At 47.8% G+C, this 20,295-nt stretch overlaps 1 protein-coding gene across 3 annotated transcripts in view; it reads right to left on the bottom strand.

Moving 5' to 3' along the window:
- LOC114850101 (neural cell adhesion molecule 2-like) overlaps positions 1-20,295 on the bottom strand; it is a 193,680-nt gene that overhangs the window by 45,174 nt on the left and 128,211 nt on the right. For all 3 annotated transcript variants that reach the window (XM_029142091.3, XM_029142082.3, XM_029142086.3), the window contains exons 2-5: positions 14,712-14,786; positions 9,812-10,018; positions 6,301-6,444; positions 4,159-4,296 (exon numbers count right to left, since the gene is read on the bottom strand). In XM_029142091.3, coding sequence (XP_028997924.1) covers positions 4,159-4,296; positions 6,301-6,444; positions 9,812-10,018; positions 14,712-14,786 — 564 coding nt within the window. The remainder of the gene's footprint in view (positions 1-4,158; positions 4,297-6,300; positions 6,445-9,811; positions 10,019-14,711; positions 14,787-20,295) is intronic.

Below are 20,295 nucleotides of genomic sequence, written 5' to 3'. Positions count from 1 at the left end.
TTACGTGAAAAAGCCCAGATAGAGGGTGGAGCCCCGGCTCCTGTATCAGTGGGTTCAGCCTGTGTGCTGAGGTTTCCGACACCTGGGTTTGCCATGCTGATATTTATATCTCTATCTGTCTATCTGATATAGCTATTCCTCAGGGGGAAGAAGAATGTGTCTGCACTGAAATATGTGTGACTTCATGGGCTTTCCCTCAGGGATGAAAAATTACAGTATGCAATGGCAGCAAGGACAAATATGATCATGATAAACTCGACAGTGTCACGGGGTGAGGGAGTGTGCATCTTTTGATGTTGCCCTGTATGTCACGTTATTTATTTTAAATAGAAGGGCTGCACACACGGACTGAAATTTCATCAGTAAATGAATAGTATTTATCAACAACAATGGGAGACTACTTCAAAAATGCATTATGAATTTAAAAAAATATTGTATCTATATCTCCTTTATATACAGTAGGATAAAAGCTCACACGACCTCCTCTGTGGTAACTTCTGATAATAATTCCTGAAATGTTTGGCATCTTCCTAGATTCTGTGTCTTTTCCAGCCCTCGGGTTGATTAGCCATTCAGTGGGTGGCCCTCTCTGCCGATAAGCCATCACCTTCATCTGCAGTTCGCTTTGATGATACACTGAACACTGGGAGCTGCAGCGGGTCAGCGCAGTTTCATTCGCGGCATGCTCATGGGCAAGAAGCCCCTTTTATCAACTGACCAATGAATATTTATGGCTCCACGAGTGGAAGGGTATACAATAAGCTATTTCAGCCAAGTTCCTAGACAAAATGTTGTTCTGCATGAACGGTTCAAGCAGCGTGTGTTGATACAGTGCTGAAGCAGCCAGAACTGACACTTCTTGTGATGAACGCTGTCAAAGCGAACAGCATTACATGCTAGAAGCAGGGTTTAACTACAGAACGAACCCAGAGGCCGATCACAGAGCGATCATCTTTAATATCAGTTTACAGGGAATGATAAGCTGGCACTAACGCCATGCAGTGTGTGAGAGATCGTCTTTGGCCCGCCTCTCGCATGATTGACAGCTGGATGGGCTTATGAACCCTTATGAAGTCTAAGCGGCTGTATTGCCAATTTACCTTTTCTACTTGTATAAACTTAGCTAAGTCGATTAGAGTTGTTATATCACACGAGATAAGCGAATAGTGGAATAAAGGTAGTGGTTTCAGATAATACAGCATTATTGTTTCAGTCGACAGCTTGTTCATCAGTAGCTGGTACATGAGGAAGGAAGAAACTTGATGAGCCAGTATGGAAATGTCTATTTGAGCAGGACATGAAGAACAACAAAGAAGAGAAGCGCGTCCGTGATCGGCATCATCCCCGCCGGCTGCTGCTGCTGCAGGGAGAACGAATCGATGTCCGGTCTGATTTTAGCACAAAAGACTACTTTAAGTGCTTCGTGTTAGACCTTGGGAGACAAAGTAGAGCCTGGAAATGCCCTGTGGCGCCATGAGTTTAGTCCTCATCCTCTCATCTTTACGTCTCCTCTGGGGGTGTGTAGACAAACCCTGTTTCTGTCTCTTTCCCCCCCCATCAGTTTGTTTATCTTACCTCGTGTCCCCCGGCATAACAGGCTGCAGCTGATTGATAAAACATGTAGCGTAGTCTGCTGGGCTCATTGACATACCCAAGCCTCCTAGCAATCTACTCTATCTCTATCTGCTTGTGTTCACAGCCTGTGTTGTTCAGCCAATCCAGGTTGTTGTGGATATAGTACATTGTCTGGTCGCCCCAGTGGCTTCCGGTTTCTTTGGAAACACCTGGCTTAAAAAAAATCTTCTCGTCCTACAGTACCCAACTATTTTGCCCAACAGGAGAGAAGTCCCAGTGAATTCTGACATAGCCCCAAAACAAAAAAACAAAGTCAGTGGTGTGGAGAGCGAGTAAAATTCGAATTTCTTCCTCTTCCCTGGAAAAGTAGCTCTTCAGAGTAAGAGACTTAAACCTCGACTTGCTTGAGGGCAGGAAATGTTCAGCAGATTCACATGGGATTGCTTATGCAAAATGCTGAGCCTACAGGCCAGGGCGAGGATGTAATGCAGCTTTCATGAGCATCACAGGCCTCAGTGTATTGTAAACAGCTCCTTGAGGACTGTGGAGACTCCTGAGACCAAAGGAACTGGTGCCGACAACAAGTAAATACCTGGATGCAAGATTCATCAGCTTGTGACCTGAGCTGGCAGATCTTTAGTTCAGCTCAGTCAACGCATTCTGCTTTCCTATCACTATTAATATAAAAATAAATGGGTTTTAAAAATTCAAATGATGCAGATTGCGCCAAAATACGTACAGTACTGTAATAAGAAACCTGGGTTGTACTAAGCCTCTGCATTTCGGCTCTGCTTCAGTTTATAAGAATCATCCAATGCTGAAATTATTTTGATTTAGTTGTTTAGAGGTGACTGTTTATGATTTCAAAGAAATATTCATCCTAAAGCAAATCTGTACTATACAGTTCATTTACATTTCAACATTAACACACAGGTAATGTAGACTAACTTTCAAACATCTTATCAAATTATTATGACACCAAGGGTGGATGCCCAGATGTATTGAATTTCTTATGAATATGCCATTTTCGTGACGAAGCCCAAAAAAGGGCTCCATCCAGCAAGGTTAACCTGTTCTCTGCTCTGTTTTATGACAGCAACTACTAACTACTGTACTAACCTCAGAACCAAATGTATGTTTGAGGGTCGGTTTCAAAAACACCTGAAACCACTACTACATGACTGAGCTTTACAGGCCTCAGTGCAGTTAAACAACTCTTTGACGCTGAACTGGTAACTTAATTTAAACTAGTTAAAGACAGAATAGTACACACTACCTACAGTACTGTACTGTATACTACAGATTTAAATAAACTGTTGTAAGTAATGTTTAAAAGACACAAACTCAAACATAAGGAGTTGGGTGAAAGAAATGACTGAGGCAAAGTTGACTGTACACTGTGCCTCCTGTGGGTCTTGGCTCCCTCAGAGAGGATCTTTATCCTAGGATGCTCTGCAAAGTGCTCTGTAGCCTGTCCCATCTCAGCACCACATGGCAAGTGTCATATCGCTGTAATAATAGGCTGTGCCTCATTGAGCAGGCTTATTGGATCTTCCTCAGAAGTGAAGTAAGTGGTGTGCTAAATTGAATGCAATTCATAGTTTTTGGGCAGAGGGCCGCTCTGCTATTACATTAGGTGGCAGTGAATTACATAGGCAGAGACAATATTGCAGCTGTTCAAGCGTTACAAGACACTCGTGGCCTCTGCAAAATCATATTTCAATCCCTTCAGCAGTCTCAGGTGACGCACTGTAAATGAGGACAAATGAGAAAATTAAAATGACATCCTTCGATTTTTGGGCCGCAGAGCCCCAAGCTATCACTAATTGAAAATTTCAATCACAGCAAAGAATAAAGAGAATTAAAAAAACAAGATCACAGCAGTAGTAGCAGGAGGACCAACCTGCTGCCATTGACAAATCTACTGTACAGCACGAATCAGTGGAGCAGAGCCTGTCTGAGCTAAGTCCTGTGTCTACTTTATTTCCTGCTCCAGTTAGCTGCATGACAGTGTACAGTATGGTGGGATCCTTTCCAGTTAACACTGTTGCTTTTACTACTGCTAATCTGCCAACACTTAGACTGTTGCTATGATATGATGATGAGGCTACTGCATCTTGCTTATTCTGGGATAAGGGCACCTGCAGGCTTGACTTCCCCGTGAAGTCTGCTGGTTTACGTGATTTGTGAGTAGCTTCCGCTAAAACTCCACACCCCACAAGCAGATTCACACCAGATTTACTTCTATAAAACTTTGAGCGAATCATTTATGTGCACATGCAAGGTCACAGAGGTCCGGTGGTGTAGCATCTGCTGCATTGACCAAAGTGGAGACCACATTTGGGTTCAGCACTTCAATTCCAAAAAGGGTAAAACTGAGGTGGAACATTCACCATTTACAGGATTCTGGTCTGTAGCTAAATCTATGTTATGCAGAAGAATATAAACGAAGAGCAGAAACCCTGTGCTGCATCTGCATCTTTTTCTAATCTGTCTTCATGGTCACACATTCGTAAACAGCTCGGGTGCATATTCCTGGCTTTGCTCTGCGGTTCTACATGGATGCACGAGCCAAAAACTCACCATTGACCACCACAGCGATGTCCACGAAATCGATCTCGCCCCGAGCCTCCACGCTGGCCTCGCAGCGGTACACGCCCTCGTCGGCCTTGGTCACCTGGTGGATCTGCAGGTTGTTGTTGGCCAGCACCTGGAACCTGCCTTCACGGCACGGGGCGAAGGGGAGAGAGGACGGAGTGTGGTGGGGAGAGACAAGCGAGATAAGAAAGTTAGGAAAACAGCAGAAGGAAATTGCCATCTGTGCTCCTCAGCAGTCCGACTGTCAATCTTCAGTTCAGCACATTTACCTGAAGAAGTCCACGCAGATAAACACTCACGCAATTACAGATTGAAATGGTCTTCCCTCTCTCCCATTGTGGCCACGGCGAGATTGGCCAGGAGTGATGAAGCTCTGTATCTCGTTTCTCGCAAGCGAAGATATTTATACCCCAGCATTGCAATTAGAGTGAAATGATTAAAAAATAGCCCTGTCTCCTCCATGTTTCATCATTACGGTGCTACTGAAGATTTGAATTTCAATTAGAAAAAAAAAAAAAGTGACAGATTCAAGGGGTCAGTCGTTCTAATCAGGAATGCATTTTTTTGTCTGGAAGGAAGATGGGGAAGTGGCGTAGAGAGTTGTAAATCAGGGAGGAGGAGGAGAGGAAATAATGAATACTAGTCTACTGGTTCCTGCTACTCCTAATGCCTTTTATCAGGCTCGAATATTACTGAAGTGAATCTGTCCTCTGAGTGCCTCTCCTCCACTATCTGTCTTCTTCTCTGCAAATTGAGTAGACCACCCTCCTGATATTTAATGCTATTAAAGCTGCAGAGGGTGTGAGTAGAGGGGGGAGCTTCATAAAGGATATACAGTACGTTAGGTAAAACGCAACAGAAGACCAGCGGAGGCCGCGTGAGCTCTACCAGGAATGTTTGCTCTTCCCCAAAACGTACAGGGCGAAGGTCTGCGCGTCATCCCCTTCAAGGCAGCATCAGCTGACATCGGCGTCCAAGTGCTGGAGAATAATTCCTTTCAGTCGCTTGTTAACACGGTTTCTGTCCAAGTTACACGCCTCCACCGGGGACGACGGGGTTGCTATTCACAGAATTCGATATCCTTGTCTTATTGTGAATGCTCACAAAGGAAGGGGAATAGCATTTCCTAGAGAACTGTATTTTTGGCACATTAGCGCGCCTTTTCAATGAGCAGGAGAATTCAGCACATTGGGATTCATGAGAAATTGTCCTCTCAGAATTCAAGAGCATTTGGCAGGTTTACATTCAAAAGGCAGTCCCCTGAAGACTGATGCTTACTGTCATCACCACCGCAATCTGCTGTGATAACAATCAGGAACGTTTGATACCCATCCGTCTAATTTTATTGCTAAGGTCACTGTTTAAAGTGTGGATCACAAAAGAACAACAAAAACAGGTTCCCTTGTTCAAAACATCCCAGCAAAACTTCAAATGAATTATTCTGAATGTAAAGTATGGTTTTATATATTACTGTATTAAAGCACAAGGTTATTACTCTATTACCAGTACTATTATTAGTCTGTACAAGGCTTCCATTTTCTTTGCAGTCCTATACACTATAAATCATAACTGTATCATTCTATACTACATGAGCTTATTTCTGGTCTGGCATAGACACTAAGTGTGTGACAGACTGCAAACGTTGCCACAGCATTCTCTGTTCAGCTTAGCTAAGCTGAAGCTGGTCCACTGTGAATGGAAGTACCAGCCTCTCAGTTGGTGGTTAACTTGCCATCAAGCACTCACGGCCCCCATCACTTACAACGATGCCATGTCACTGACAGCTGTTTGGTATTTCCTGCTAGTAGCAGAGTAGCCTGAAACCATCATCAGGCCAGGGAGTGTCCTTGAAAACCCTTCAGGAAACATTCACTTGATTTGAATTCCTACAGTACTTAACATAGGAAGTAAATGCTGCTGCACCAAAACTAATACAAACACAAAATAGACATTATTCATGCTTTAATAATTAGAATTTTGCTTCCAAAGGTAACTACTCCTTTTCAGTGTACTTAGGTTTAATCAGTGATTACTTGATTTTACAGTATGTGTTTACTAATGTAGGTCAGTGGATGTGAAGGAAAGTAATTAAGTACTGACACTGGAGAAAAGGCCATAAAAACTTACTGTGGTGCTCCTCGGTGATCTCTTTGTCCTGGTAGTACCAAACCACCACAGGCACCGGCGAACTGATGACATCACACACGACTTCCGCCGTCTCGCCATGACGGAACTCCTGCGGCGACTGAATGTCCTGAAATGTGAGCCTCTCTGCAAGACGGGGAACGAGAGCGAGTTCCTCTGAGACTTCAACACTTTACATCTGAACATCAAAAGTAAAATAGAAAACTGCTGCACGTTTAGTTTCCAATGACAGTAACTGTGGCTGCCTTCAGAGCACTTTCAGGGCTAGAGGTTTGGAAAAGTAACTGTAGCTTCCAATTTTCACATCTAGAGAATGAGGGGTGCTGCTTCGGAGGCAGTTTGCAGGTTGTAAATACAATAATGTAAATGCTCTGACATTCTCCCCTCCATGCTCCAGTCTTTGCCCATTGCTGTTCTGAAAATCCATGAAATACAAGTAAAAAACGTTATCTTTCTGGGACAAAAACTAGTTGTAGCTTACCAATAAGTGAGTATAACTGTACAGCAATGCTAAGGATATGCTGCCATTCACGCTGAGTGTCAGCCAGGGCTTTGGAGGCACTGCTGGCTTACTGTGTCTATAGCTCAGACCTCAGGCTGGGGTGAATGGGCACACGAGAAAGAGCGAAAGCACCGGACATGAATGGGTACTGGTTTCTCTCATTCTCCAAACAAAAGCTGAATCCTGCTTTGACTATTTTCTGGGACGCTGATGAGGTGATTGCGATGGAGGCAGTGGAGACTGAAGACTTGTTTTACCTGCTGCCAATCACAACTGAAGCAAAAAAAAAAAAAGCTGTGAGCACAGACATTCAGCAGGCTTTGATTCACTCACTCCTCTCAATGATGAATCCATTCTATAGTGATTTGAAGTCGCAGCTTTTCTTGACAAACATTTGGCGCCTCGACTAATTGCTTTCACGAGGGCGCTGTTCTTGGACCGGCGCTTGTCCGATAACGTCGCGAGATCTTGCGTGGAGCCTTGCTCTGGTTCCAGAGCGGAGGCCTTTTTGGCGCGCCAGGCGCTGGCGCGGCCGCGGCCGCCGCCACCTGCTCCCGTCCAGGCGCTGCGCTGCAGAGGTGGAATAAATCCCCGGCGCTACCGTATCGGTGCCTAGCGTTAGCGAGGCGTCAGCATTAGCATTTGGCCGTGTGATTTATGCCAGGCTGCACCCTAAAATGAGCTCCCTCTCGCCGAGCGCATCCTCCGCTAGCGAGCGTGCCTAGCATGCCGCCGTCTTCATTAGCTTCAAGGATGCCTTCACATGCTTTTGTCATTCACTCTGTCGCTTTCCTTATCACCCCCCCCCCCCTCTGCTGTGTTCCTTCTGAATAAAATGCATTTCAGAAATCGTGTGCTCCTTCGCTCGCACTTCTGCTGTCACTGTTCCTCCTGTTTGTATCCATTTGCTGTCTCTTTTGTAGTCGCGTTGCTGTACAAGAAAATCAGTACGACAAACAACCTCTCCAGAGCAACACTCCAGCACACGGCTGAAGCCGGTGGATTAGAGACACTCGCTCTGTCCCAGCATTCATCTGCTGATCAAGTTCAAGGACAACTGTCAGATACAGTATATTGATGAGCCCGTTTTCTTGGATTCCTCTCGACCGGTGGATTTCTTTAGGCGCTCAGATCATCTGTGGTGCTTGTGTGCGTTCTTCATTAGTCCGCTATTTGAACGGAGCTGGCTCACACTGAACTGGCACCAAACCCCAGCAGCTCCAGGAAAGCCAATTCCAAATTTGGCCATCTGAGAACACGATGCTAATCGGATAAGCATGTTGCGAGGATAACATCGCAATGCTTCGGCCGGATTAGCACGTTAATGCCTGTACAGCGCTTTATAGCTGCTCTTTCGGTGCCTGTCAGTGTGTTTCGTCGAAAGCCAAAATGTCAACTTCAGGGTAAGACCGCAGGAAAGGTCACGGAGATCATTAAAGTGGGTGGAATTCATTATGTCTGCACAGAATTCCACAGGGGTGCGTAGAGTGCAGCCGCCGCCGCCACTGGAGCCGCGCGGCCGACTGGAACAGGCCATCGCGGAGACGTCAGCAGCCTCTGAACGCGTATCAACATTCCCCCACTTGGGTTTCATGTACAACATGTTGTAGCGCAGAGGTCCGTGCACCGCCTGAGGAGCGCTCGCCCCCTCCGCTGTGCAGACGCGCGGCGACCGCTCGCAGCTTCAGGCGGGTTTCCTTCACGCCGAGCCTTTCGCGGAGCGACGCCCAGTTGCCATGGAAACGACGGTTTCGGGCAGGCTGGTTATGTGGCGAACGAGGTGAAGGCTGAGTGGTGGCAGGTGTGATTGAGGCTGTGATGTCTCCACTAATGGTTCGCTGTGAGAGGATGAAAAAGGCAAGCGCGCAGCAGGTGAGGATTTCCAGAGTGTGTGCGCGCGTAATTGTTTGTGTCTCCTGGAATGAAATCTCGGCACCCTGACGTTTTCTCCAATTATGGTCGGGGAAGACTCTTGATCACAGTCCTCGAGTATCTGGGCGTTTGGGTTATTCACATCTTACAATTCACGAGCTTCTTACAGTACAGACTGTACACTCCGTGTGTGTGCACATGTTATGTTAATTTGGCTCCTGTCACAGTGCAACTTTTGAAGGAAGCCACACTAAGTACTGGGAAACCTGCCTGTTTTACAACAACAGCAGCGGAGCAGCGAGGACTTCTCCGTGATTAGCCTAATCATTTGTTTGCAGACGATGTACAGAATTCAGGCGTCAGCACTGGTGCAGTCCTACATATGAAATTATGGACTAATGGAGCAAAGCTCGGGTTGATGCTGAATTCTTGTTGAGAATTAGCAAAGTTTCAGCAATTTTCCATATTTTTAGCACCACATGTATAATATATGCACCCCAGGGTCGCGGCCATTAGCTCAGCGTTCCCACTACAAACCACCGCTGTGAATTCTGGTCTCACACTGTACAGTCACGTTTATAATCCGGCGGGGGTTGAGTCAGATGTCTTGCTCAAGGACACTTTTACCAGCACAAATGGCGGCTAATTCACTTTTCAGCATGAGGACGGAGCCTGCGATGGGACAGCGCCTGTGACCACCGACTCACCCTTGCCTCATAACATCAGGCCTTTTTTTCCCAGGAAATAGTGATGGGTCAGCAGTGCAGGTTAGCCCCAGCGGCACATCCCTCATTATGCCTGGCAGGATCCGAGTCCCGTGGCATCGCTGGCTGTCATTATACTTTAATCACAAGAATGAATGGAACACTCCCTCACACGCTCTCCCACACAGTCCAAGGTACACATTGAGCTGAAATGCACACGCACACAGGCTAGCTAGCGGTTTCTAACAGCTTGTGGCTGTGGTGAGGGCGGGAATGAGAATCAGCTGGCTCTCCCTGAGATCAAACACTAATGTCGGAGGTTTATTCTCCCCGCGTCCTCGCGCCCAAACCTCCTCGGGAGGCGAACGCGGAGCATCTGGGACGTCTGCGAGCGCACGCTATCTGTGGGACTCACGGTAGATCTCCAGCACCACGGAGGCCTCCTCGGTGTGGCCGCCGGCGTCGGTGGCCTGGCAGCGGTAGATGCCGGCGTCCTCGATGATGGCGTTGTAAATGATGAGCCTGGAGCGCGACGCCTCCGTGTGCAGCGCCATGCGCTTGGAGGGTAGGATGCGCTCGCCCTGCGGGTTGAACCAGTCCAGCCTCACCGGCTCGCCGATGGCTGGAACCAGAGTCAGGCAGGAAAGAGGGGAGAAAGAGGAACCGGTCATTCACGTTTCCTTTTACTGCAGCTAAAGTGCAGTCTCGTGCATTTACAGCGCTGGAGGACATTTATTATTTCCTTCACAACAAGCTGCCACTTGACTTGTAAATGGCTCCAGTTACAGTAAGTTGACCCCTCCACCCTCCAGGTTGGAGATCACTTCAGCCACATCACAGACGCATTCGGCCGCTCGCTCGCTCGGAATCTGTGCGCAAACAGCATAATGCGCCTCAAAGCTCACTGGCTGCGCCGCACACAGTGTTCAGTGTCATAATGACCAGCTTCCTCCATCGGTCGCTGCTGCTGCTGCTGCTGCTTAGCTCAAATATGCGACCGCAGTCTGAAAAGCAAACATCTTTAACCATCGGTAGGATTTTCAATGAGAGGCCTAAAATAGAGAGAATGTGTGCGCGTGTCACCATTCAGAGCTGCACCATAGCGACTATTGTCGGATTAATTGTTGTCAGATTAAAACCTATATTTTTAGACTCATTCAGGCCTGCGTTGGACTGTGTAGTGTTACTGTGTGCTGAGCAGCAGTGCTGTTGCTGGAACAGATGGCTGAAATAAAATGATTATGTCATAATCTTGAATTAACATAGCTAATAGGGCTGTGGGGGGTGGGGGGGGGCATATGCAGGATGTACACTTCACTCTCATTCCCAGGATCACCCAAGTAGACAAACGGACCCAGTAACGACAGTCTGATCACACTGATCACTGGCTCCAGTTCAACGGGTGCAACGTGCAGTTGGAGGAGCAGCTTCAGAGGCCGAGCTCCTCTCCTGCTCCACCGCTGCACTCGGTCTCTTCTACCCACGGCTGCTCTTCTTCCCCTCTGTCGGCCCCCTCTGCAGGAGGCATCAGACCCTGATCCGAGTGCCTCCGCTGTGCAGGTGCTCGCCGCCCGACCTGCCTCTGTTCCTTTGCTGCCTGTTGATGCTGCTCCTTTGTCTCCTCTTGTTCTTTGCTCTCTCCTCTATTCCCGGTCGAGGCACATGGCTACACACCTTAAGCTCTGCTTCTGCTGGAGGATTTTCTGTCCAATGCTGCTACTAATATTTAATATGTAGTAAAACATTGAAACCTTTCATTTGTTGGGTTCTTCCTCTATAGTTGTATGTCTGAATTTGGGACGTGCCTTGAGATGTGCTTTATCGGTGCTATATAGATAAAGCAAATAGATATGACTATCTTTGCCTGTGAATAGGGCCAATTTCTTTCTAGTCAATCAATCAATTAATCTTTCTATCACAGAGACAAGCACCTAATGACACAAGTCTAAGTTTAATTAACAAAACAAAAGGTCTGAGGAGCAGCAGTCTGCAGCACGCGCCGTGTTTAGGATAATAAAATGCGTGTCACCAGCAGAGGAATCCACCAGAGACAGGAGGTACTTTGAGCGCTCGTCTTTCCCTCTGTAACTGTCTGGAAAATGCCCTTGAGCAAGGCTTTTAACCTCCAGCTGCTCAGCAGTCGGCAGCAACAGGTTGTGATGGTTAATCAAAGGCTCCCAGGTGTTCGTACCTGTAAAGAGCTGCTTCTAATGTAGAGCTGAGATGCTTCCTGTGCGTCTGTAAACTCGCTGTCGTATCGGTGCAACACTGACGCACAAACGATTATGACAAATTAGCAGGCGACGCATTTGTTTCAAGGCCAACAAATCTGATGAGGGAGCGTCTCTGAAACGATGTTGGAGCGTCGGCCATTGTCTCCCATCGCCCGCAGTGGTACTTGCTGGGAACAGATACAGTAGGTGCCCAACACCACCACAGGTGTCTCTTCGTACCTGTGGCGATTCAGCGTTATCACCACTCACCGTTTTACAGGCCGCTGACAGCAGAGACAGCTAAGTGCGTTAGCGCTGATGCCGCCACAGTCGCGTGATGACAGGCCGTCGGCTCCACAGACGATCCTGAGGAGACGGGAGTGTGTAACGCGCCGCTCCGCCTCCTCTGTGCGTCTTTACAGCCGGATGAATGGCTGCTCTTAAAATCTGCATAAGCTCCGGCATTAGCACTGATTCACGGCGAGAGGCGGACGCTCGTGATCAATTTTCGAGAAGCTGGACGGGTTTTAAAAGAAAGGATCACATATGGGAAGCGTTTGAAACAATGGCTCTGCCTGTTCCTCAGCAGTCACAGAGCGATAGAAAGCAACCGGAATAGTCAGGCCATCTCCTGCACGGGGCAGATTATTGACTAGACGTGGCCCTCGGCGTTAAAATAAAGCAAAGCGCTCCCACGTCTGCGCAGCGGCTGGCACTGTGGTAATTGATTTAGTTCTCCTGGGAAGCAGGGCAGGAAACAAAGGCTGAGCAGGGCCCCAATCCCACCGGTCAGCGTGTGGAGCCTGACATGATGGGTCTGTCTGCTGTGTAAAGTCGAGGACCTGGTTCTGGTTGGAACCCGGTGCCACACGCACGCGCAGGAGCTGCTGGACTTTGCGTGAATCCGGCTCGGTTCCGCTTCGCAGTCAGAACCCGCTCTGGCTCCGAGCCACTTCAGTCACAGGGGATGAAGCGCACGCCTGAGCCCCAGTGTCGCACCACGAGCCCGGGTTCACGGGACGCGGCAGGAGGCCAATTCAACATCAGAAAACGCTGCTCGTCGCCTGTTTGTGTGATCCGCAACAAAAGCTCTAATTGACCGTTTTAGAAAGTGAATGCAAAGATGAGCACTTGAAGAAAACTGCTTCTGTAATTATACGCCTGTTGTCGGTGATTGTCACATTTGATGATGTTGGTGCTGTCTTTGTTGATTTCCAACGCTGGATGGACCGCAGGGTAATTTAAGAGAAAATATGTTTTCATGAAGGAATAACTTGAATTACAGTCTTAAGAAGCATATAAACACTGTGTATACGTCTTCACTGACTGCTTTGATTCTAGTGCCTCTAAAGTCTATTGGCACTAATAACTAGCACAAATCATCCAGATACAAACAGGATGCAGTTCTGGATATTTACTTTCTTTTTTGAATCAATTACTGTTATGTCTATTATCCAGTCATCTGTCTGAGGACAGACATATGTTTGCCTCATGGTTCTGCTGTTTAAATTGGTAAATACTGAAGATAAAGCATCCTGTCAGATTATCTGAACAAACACAGTGCGAGTAAACATGAAACTCTCGTCCCATTATAGGTTCATTTTCCAAGAACGTCAAACTAGTAAGCAGTTATGTGAAGTATGTGAGCCAGTTAATTTATTCATTCAATTGTGTGTCTTCAAAACCTTCAGCCTTGATGGGAAATGAAGTCTACAGCAAAGCGTCTCAGCTGAATATGATAAACTCAGCCGAGGTCGTTGGGATTATCCAGCTCCCACCATCACACTAATGACTTATTAATTGAGATTACAGATCAGGCCTGCGTTAGGAATCTGTGTGTACATGTGCTAAATGCAAACATCCGGCAGGTTTCACAGCTGCAGTCGTTCCGGAGCTCAGACGCGTCATTCAACAGATCCGCCTCAGCTCAGTGCGAATAAAAAGACCCTACAGTAAATAGGAGGAGCGGCGTGTCATAACGCGCTCCTCTTTCTGCCGGCGCCTTTATTGGCCGACGTTTCACCTCATTTTGACCTTAAACAACTGTGGCTTGAACATTTATAGAAAACAAAATCAGTTCCATCTTGATAAAAAAAAAAAACTAGAGGTTCTATCATTTGGCCCCGCTGCCGATTCTCCCCAGCGAACGTCTAAAACAAGAAAGATTGCTATCGAACAAGCAATTGATTTTAGCCTGGTTCCTTTCTAACAGCAACACGGTGCCTTTCCTTGAAACCAGCTCCAACACATGAATCAACATACAGTATAATTGCTTCTGTGTGCCTTTTGTTCCCGTCCCCTGTAATCCATATTTACAGTACGTACGGCTGATTCCTGTGAGCAGATAAGGCCCTCGTTTGAAGGCTCCGCTCGGTTGTTTTACTTTTACTATTTGCCTCTCGCTGCTCTGCCCTGCGTTCCAGCCTCTTCCAGTTGGCAGCGCTGCGCGTGAATCCAGTAGGAAGAAGAAATGCCCGTGGTGGAAAAAGGGCAACAGAAAAGAACAAGCGACACAAACACTTCCTCCCACACACTTAAGACGCTGGACGGTGGCTACTTATCTTCCACCTCCAACGCTCTTGTGCCTCACAGCTTCTATTTCGCAGTGAAAGCTTTTACCTTTGCTTTTCAGCCGCTGCCAGTTTGCTTCCATTTACCCACGCTGCACCTCCACCCCCCGCCGCCCCTCCCGCCGCGCCTCCGCTCCCTCGGCTGTTCGCTCCACGCCGAGCGGCTTGGCAGGAGAGCAGAGGCGGCCGGCGGGAGGTGGGACGGTGCTGCCAGAGCGCCGTCACCCCGCCGCGCCGCTGGCACCGGCGCCGTGTTCTGGGTGAGGGCTGACGCGGAGGGCCGGGCCAGAGGGGCCGGCGCACCCCCCGCGTGGACGCAGTCGCCCGGGGTCACAGAGGCACTCACCATATGGACGCCGTGGACTGTGCTGCGCTCGCTGTCACGTGCTGATGTGAGACCCCCCGGGGTCCAATACACACATACAGCAGGCCTATAGGAGCACAGTGTGTGTGTGTGTGTGTGTGTGTGTGTGTGTGTGTGTGTGTGTGTGTGTGTGTGTGTGTGTGTGTGTGTGCGCGCGCGCCCTTGTACCTGTGCAGATGAAGAACTTCGACTCTCCCACACTCAGCTCCACTTTGTTCAAGGATATGGACACCTGCAGCGCGGCTGTAAGAGAGAAGAAGAAGAAGCAGACGGAAGAAAGGAAATCTGATTAATTTGTAAAGCGTTGACCACAAACGGCACGACACACATTTTCTTGTCTAAAAGCGTAAAGCTTTTGTAGCATTGGATCATTCCCTCCTTTGTTTTACATTATATCACCATTTCCTGCATTTATGCAAAAAGCGTGTGGTGTAAATATGAAGCCCTTGCTGCCGTACAAAGACACATTGTTCCATCTAAAAGAGCATTTACACCTTTTCATCTGAACCCGAACTGCCAGCGCCTCTGCACACAAAGCCGTGAGACGGATCAGCCCGATACTGTCTATAAGCGCACGTCTGTTTGTGACAAACACGTCAGTCAGCCGCAGGATGAATGGGCGCCTTTCAGCCCGAGGTACAATGCTGTAATGCTATTTCAGTTATCCTTCATAACAATGAGAAACGCTCCCGACAACGGTGGGAGGAGCTCACAAACGGCACAGCGACGGCGCATACATGTATGGGTAAATAACTCAGCGGCGTCGGTATTGTCCCTGTCAGGCAGCAGAAAGACACCAGCTGGAAATGTCACTCAAACACATCCTTTCGCTTTAATGACACGGGGGAAAAGCGTCGAGCCGACGGCAGTGGCTCAAAATTTGCAGAGTCAAGCGACAATCAAAGGCCGATTGTCTGCAGCGGTCTATTGTAGCCGCTACAGCGCCGCACGCAGGGGGCTCTGGTGCAGGTTTGTGAGGCCGCTTAGCTGAACGTGTGCACGTGGGTTCATCAAACGGGAGCGACTGCACAGCAGGACGGAGCGGGTGAGCATTTGGATGTCTAATGGGATGAGGGATGACTGGCAACTCGGCGGGGAGGGGTCATTTCTAGGCCAGAGACCAGAGCGGCGGTGGTCTCTGTGTGAGACAAGCTGCTTGATGAGCCTGTCATATCCGAGCTCCTACAGCACGAGCTGCGCGCGCAGAGTTGGCCTCCAACTGTAGCACATGCACATATATCTGCGCCCGCGCCGTGCAGCGCTCTAATGGATGTTAATTCTCTCTGCAACACTGGAAACTCAGCGGCGGCGCTCGGGGGGGCGCCTGTCAATAATTGAGGGAATGATGAAATGATTATGAGGCGTTCCTCCGGGGGAAGACGGCTGCAGCCTGCAGTTATCGCCGCGAGCCATCTGTCATGAGGACAGTCTGCCCATAGATGGCAGTAGAGGGGCGCTGCCATTCATCAGCACATGATGAGCTCCACTAGTCGCTTTATCAAAGTATTTGATCATTTCTGCTGCGTCACTCGACCGTTACAGCACTTAGTCACTGGCAAGGACACACAGAGCCACGCACGCACGCACACACACACACACACACACACACACACACACACACACACACACACACACACACACACACGCACGCACGCACGCACGCACACACACAAACACACACACACCAGTTAAGGAGCTCTGTGGTCATGAAGGACACGCTGGTGTTTTCACACATTAACACATATTGGATTTAGAGTGGACTGCCTTGTCCTATACGCACACACACACACACACACACACACACACACACACACACACACACACACACACACTACTGTACATGGTTGTGTGTGTAAGTCTTAATGTAGTTTTCAGTTTGTTTCTAATATATTAAAACCTAATGTGACACCGGGACGTGACTACTGTTTACACGCATTCAACTCAAATACAGGACTCGGGCTGATTAATCATGTCTATTTAACCTTGTGCACCTCCACGAGGCTTAAGGCAGATTCCAATCAGCACTTCAAGCACTTTAACGGTTTTCAATTATTAATTTAGCCCAGTCCGTTAATGCTGCGCGTGATTGATCATGTAATAAGTCTAAAATCTAGCAGCAGGAGGAAAAATGGACTGAGCCTCTTTTTTTTGGGCGCTGCTCGAGTCATTGGCGTCAATCGCATAATTAAGTCCATCCTGGAAAAGATTACAGTAACAATAACGGTCCCCACCACGCATATAGGTTGACATTTTAACGAGAGCGCCGCCTGGGTTTGGAAAATGACCAGGCAGAATCTGTTTATTCAACACTGGACGGAACCACAAGCTAATTACAGGCGTTCTCAGAAATGAGAGGTTTTCAGGGCGTCACTCACCTGTTGATTACGCAGCTCAGGTCAATACGTCATGAGCCTGGTAGCAATTATCAGCTCCAATTATGAGGCTGTGTGAGCAGTGCCGAACACAAGCACAATAAGACAACAATCCAGAGCATTGATTGCCATTTGTAACATGTCAGAGCTGGTCAATATCACACGCGATTTGACTGTTTCTAGCCTAAGTTATGGAATGTGGGAAAACTGGATCAAAGTCGCAGTCTGAGCAGAAATTGAACGAACAGGAAGTGGAAAATATTTCAAACTAAATAAATGACCTCAAATGCAAGAAAGACTGTTACAACTCATTTCATTGTTTTTCATTTTCTTATTTGATTTTTTGTGACTGTTCGGCTCCCATTCATCACAACTGTAGCTCCGTTGAACTGATGTGAGCAAACAACACGGCTGCTGCTGTGCTGCTGACACAGTGCACTCTAACTTGCCCTGCACAAACCCATAATAATAATTAGGGAGTTCTGGATTAAAGGCTGCAACTTCACAGTTTTGTTTTTCTTGCAGCCCTCATCAGCACCGTTTCCAACGCAGCAGGCATCTGTTTTCAGCGCCGACGAGTCTGATGCCACCTGTCAGGTTACCAAATGGCAGTCAGACAACGTTAGCGGCTTCAAACGCATCCAGCAGACAAAGAGGCCACACTTTGCCAGCGCATTAATTGAATCAACTTTACAGGGTGAAAACGTGTCTGTAGGTAATTACAGACAAAAATAATTGAAGCAGATGTAAGCAGATGCCATAAAAGGCTGAATTAATCAATCTTAGATCTTCCATTTAATGCCTGTGCTTATCTTAAAAAAAAGTAAAATAAAGTAGTGACCTCTGAAATGTGTTAGCGAACGACTGAACCCAGAGGAAAACTGTGTCTTTGTCTTTCATTTGTCTGGGAAATTACCCCTGGGACATGCAATGCTGTCCTAAATGAGCTTTTAGAGCCCAAATTACGGTGGATGTGGATAATCTACTATTAAATTACAAACTAACTCTGGGATTTCACATCTGTTTGGGCTTTCAGGTGATCTTGACTGGTCTCTGACAAGTCTCCGCTCTATGAGTTTAAATCAATTCCGATCGTTCGGCCTTTTTAAAAGCGGGTCATTAAGGTCGTCGGGTGGAGAAGCCGCTGACTGAGATGGTCTTGCAACGTAACTCATGTGGACCCAGTGTGACAGCGAGTGGAACGTGCCAGCGGTTAAGTCGGCGTGACTAAATCAAGTGCAGAGTGAAGCCTGGCTAAACGCACCGATGCGTTCAGTGCGCGAGCAGAATCCAACCTTTGATTGACAGAGTGGAGAGCGTCCAATCAGCTGGCAACGAGCGAGGGATGAGATTGTGTAATCCTGTACTCCATAAAAGGCCCCATTAAAGGCGCGGCCAAATGAAAATGGGCCTTTGTGAGTCTGTTTGTTTATGCGAAAGCACGCAGGGGTGTGTGTGCCACATCTTTACTCCACTGTGTGTGTGTGTGTGTATGGGTGTGTGTATGGGTGTGTGTGTGTGTGTGTGTGTGTGTGTGTGTGTGTGTGTGTGTGTGTGTGTGTGTGTGTGTGTGTGTGTGTGTGTGTGTGTGTGTGTGTGTGTGGGCAGGCGGGAGGCAAAGCAGAGCAGAGATGCTGGTGGCCGAAGACGAGGCAGCGCTTTAGAGCAGGCAGAACAGGAAGGAGGGGTCAAATACACAACGCGTGCGTCCTACGTTCGCACAAACCCGCCGTACATCACGTATGAGGTTTTCAGAGGCAGCTTTGAACGCAGTCAGCAGTCTTTCAAGCCGAGGAGTCTCTCAGGTGAGCTGTGCTGTAGAGCAGAGTGCAGATGTAAGTAGTTCCTTTGTTGAGGGAAAACTCCACTTTGGATCGTAATTACACCATTAGTCTGGACCGTCATATGTCTCATAATAAACACATTGTGTCACACTTGTCCCCACTGCTTTAGAACTGGACTCTATCAGCCATTGCTCTGCTCTGTGTGACTGCGGCCGGCTCCATAATCAACGCCATGCATCAACGTTAGCTTCACAACTTAAAAACCCGCGTCTCTCCAGAGTGACACAACAACCATTCTGGCTTTCGCCGAGGGCACAGACGGCTGGGAAACGGAGTGTAATGCGCTCTAAAGTGAAGATGTGCGATGAGGCGTCGCTAATGATGACCGGGGCCTGCGAGGTGACGCTTCAAATCAAAGGCATAATATTTGGGAGACGCGAGAAGTGAATTATGTCTCGTAGCAACAAGGAGTTGGTGCACGCGTGGCGCCGTGAGCAGAAGGCCGGTGTTTTTGTCGAGGCGCCGCATTAAAAAGTCGCATTTCACATAACGTCCTGTGAGCTCCTGTGAATTAGCTGCTGCCAACTCTGCCTATGGATTCATTTAAAGTTGTTCCTGTCAAACCGGGCCTGTTTGTTTGCCAGTCGGGCTCCCTGTGTCCCCAGTCCTATATATCTGTCTGGCTGCATAACAAGCTTTCATGCTGGAGTGGAGAGCGCTGCTAAGCCAACCATATCCAATCGAGCCGACATACTGTATCGGGCCACGTGTACAGTCTCAGGCACAACCCACAGCTACCTATTATTTTCCCTCTCTCTCTCCCTCGCACCTCCTCTGTATCTGCTTTTTGCTCACCCACTGTTTTCTGATTCATGTCTCTTCTTTAAGCCTCTTATGCCCGAGGCTGTGATGGACCTCTCTCTATGTATATCCAAAAACCATAAAGCCCCACACACACACACGCACGCACGCGCGCGCGCACGCACGCACACACGCACACACACACACACACACACACACACACACACACACACACACACACACACACACACACACACACACACACACACACACACTCAAACAGACACGTGCAGCAACATGAAACAACACAGATGTTTAGTTGCAGACAGGTGTGAAATCTTTCTCTAATTAGTACAAAAACGGAACTTGATCTAATTTAGCAGGTGGCAAAAATGGCTTGTTTTGCTTCCATAATGTCTCCACCCGTCTCCCTCTCTCTGCAGGCGCAGCAGTGAACCTACAGCATGTGCTGCTACTGTTACTGCCATATTAATGAGCCCACTGTATAATACAGTAAGCAAAACAGGCCTTCACCCTGAAGACGAAGCAAACGAGGCTTCATTTGAACTAAAGATCTGACCAACTGAATATTTAGGAATCTGGCTTTTTCTGGCTCACCATAATAGAAGATTGAAGAAATTATGCAGTTAGCCCTCGGCCACACTCGCGCAATTAGCGAAATTAAAAAGGTATGAAAGAAGAAAGACAAAATATGGCTCAAAAAGAACAGAAGCGTCTGAAATGTGTGCGAAAATGACTTAAAGTGCTTAAATTTTACTTCCTTATAAAAGGCCT

This window comes from Betta splendens, chromosome 2 (genome assembly GCF_900634795.4).
Source record: "Betta splendens chromosome 2, fBetSpl5.4, whole genome shotgun sequence".
Classification (NCBI taxonomy): domain Eukaryota; kingdom Metazoa; phylum Chordata; class Actinopteri; order Anabantiformes; family Osphronemidae; genus Betta; species Betta splendens.
This window is presented reverse-complemented; position numbering and strand designations above follow the sequence as displayed.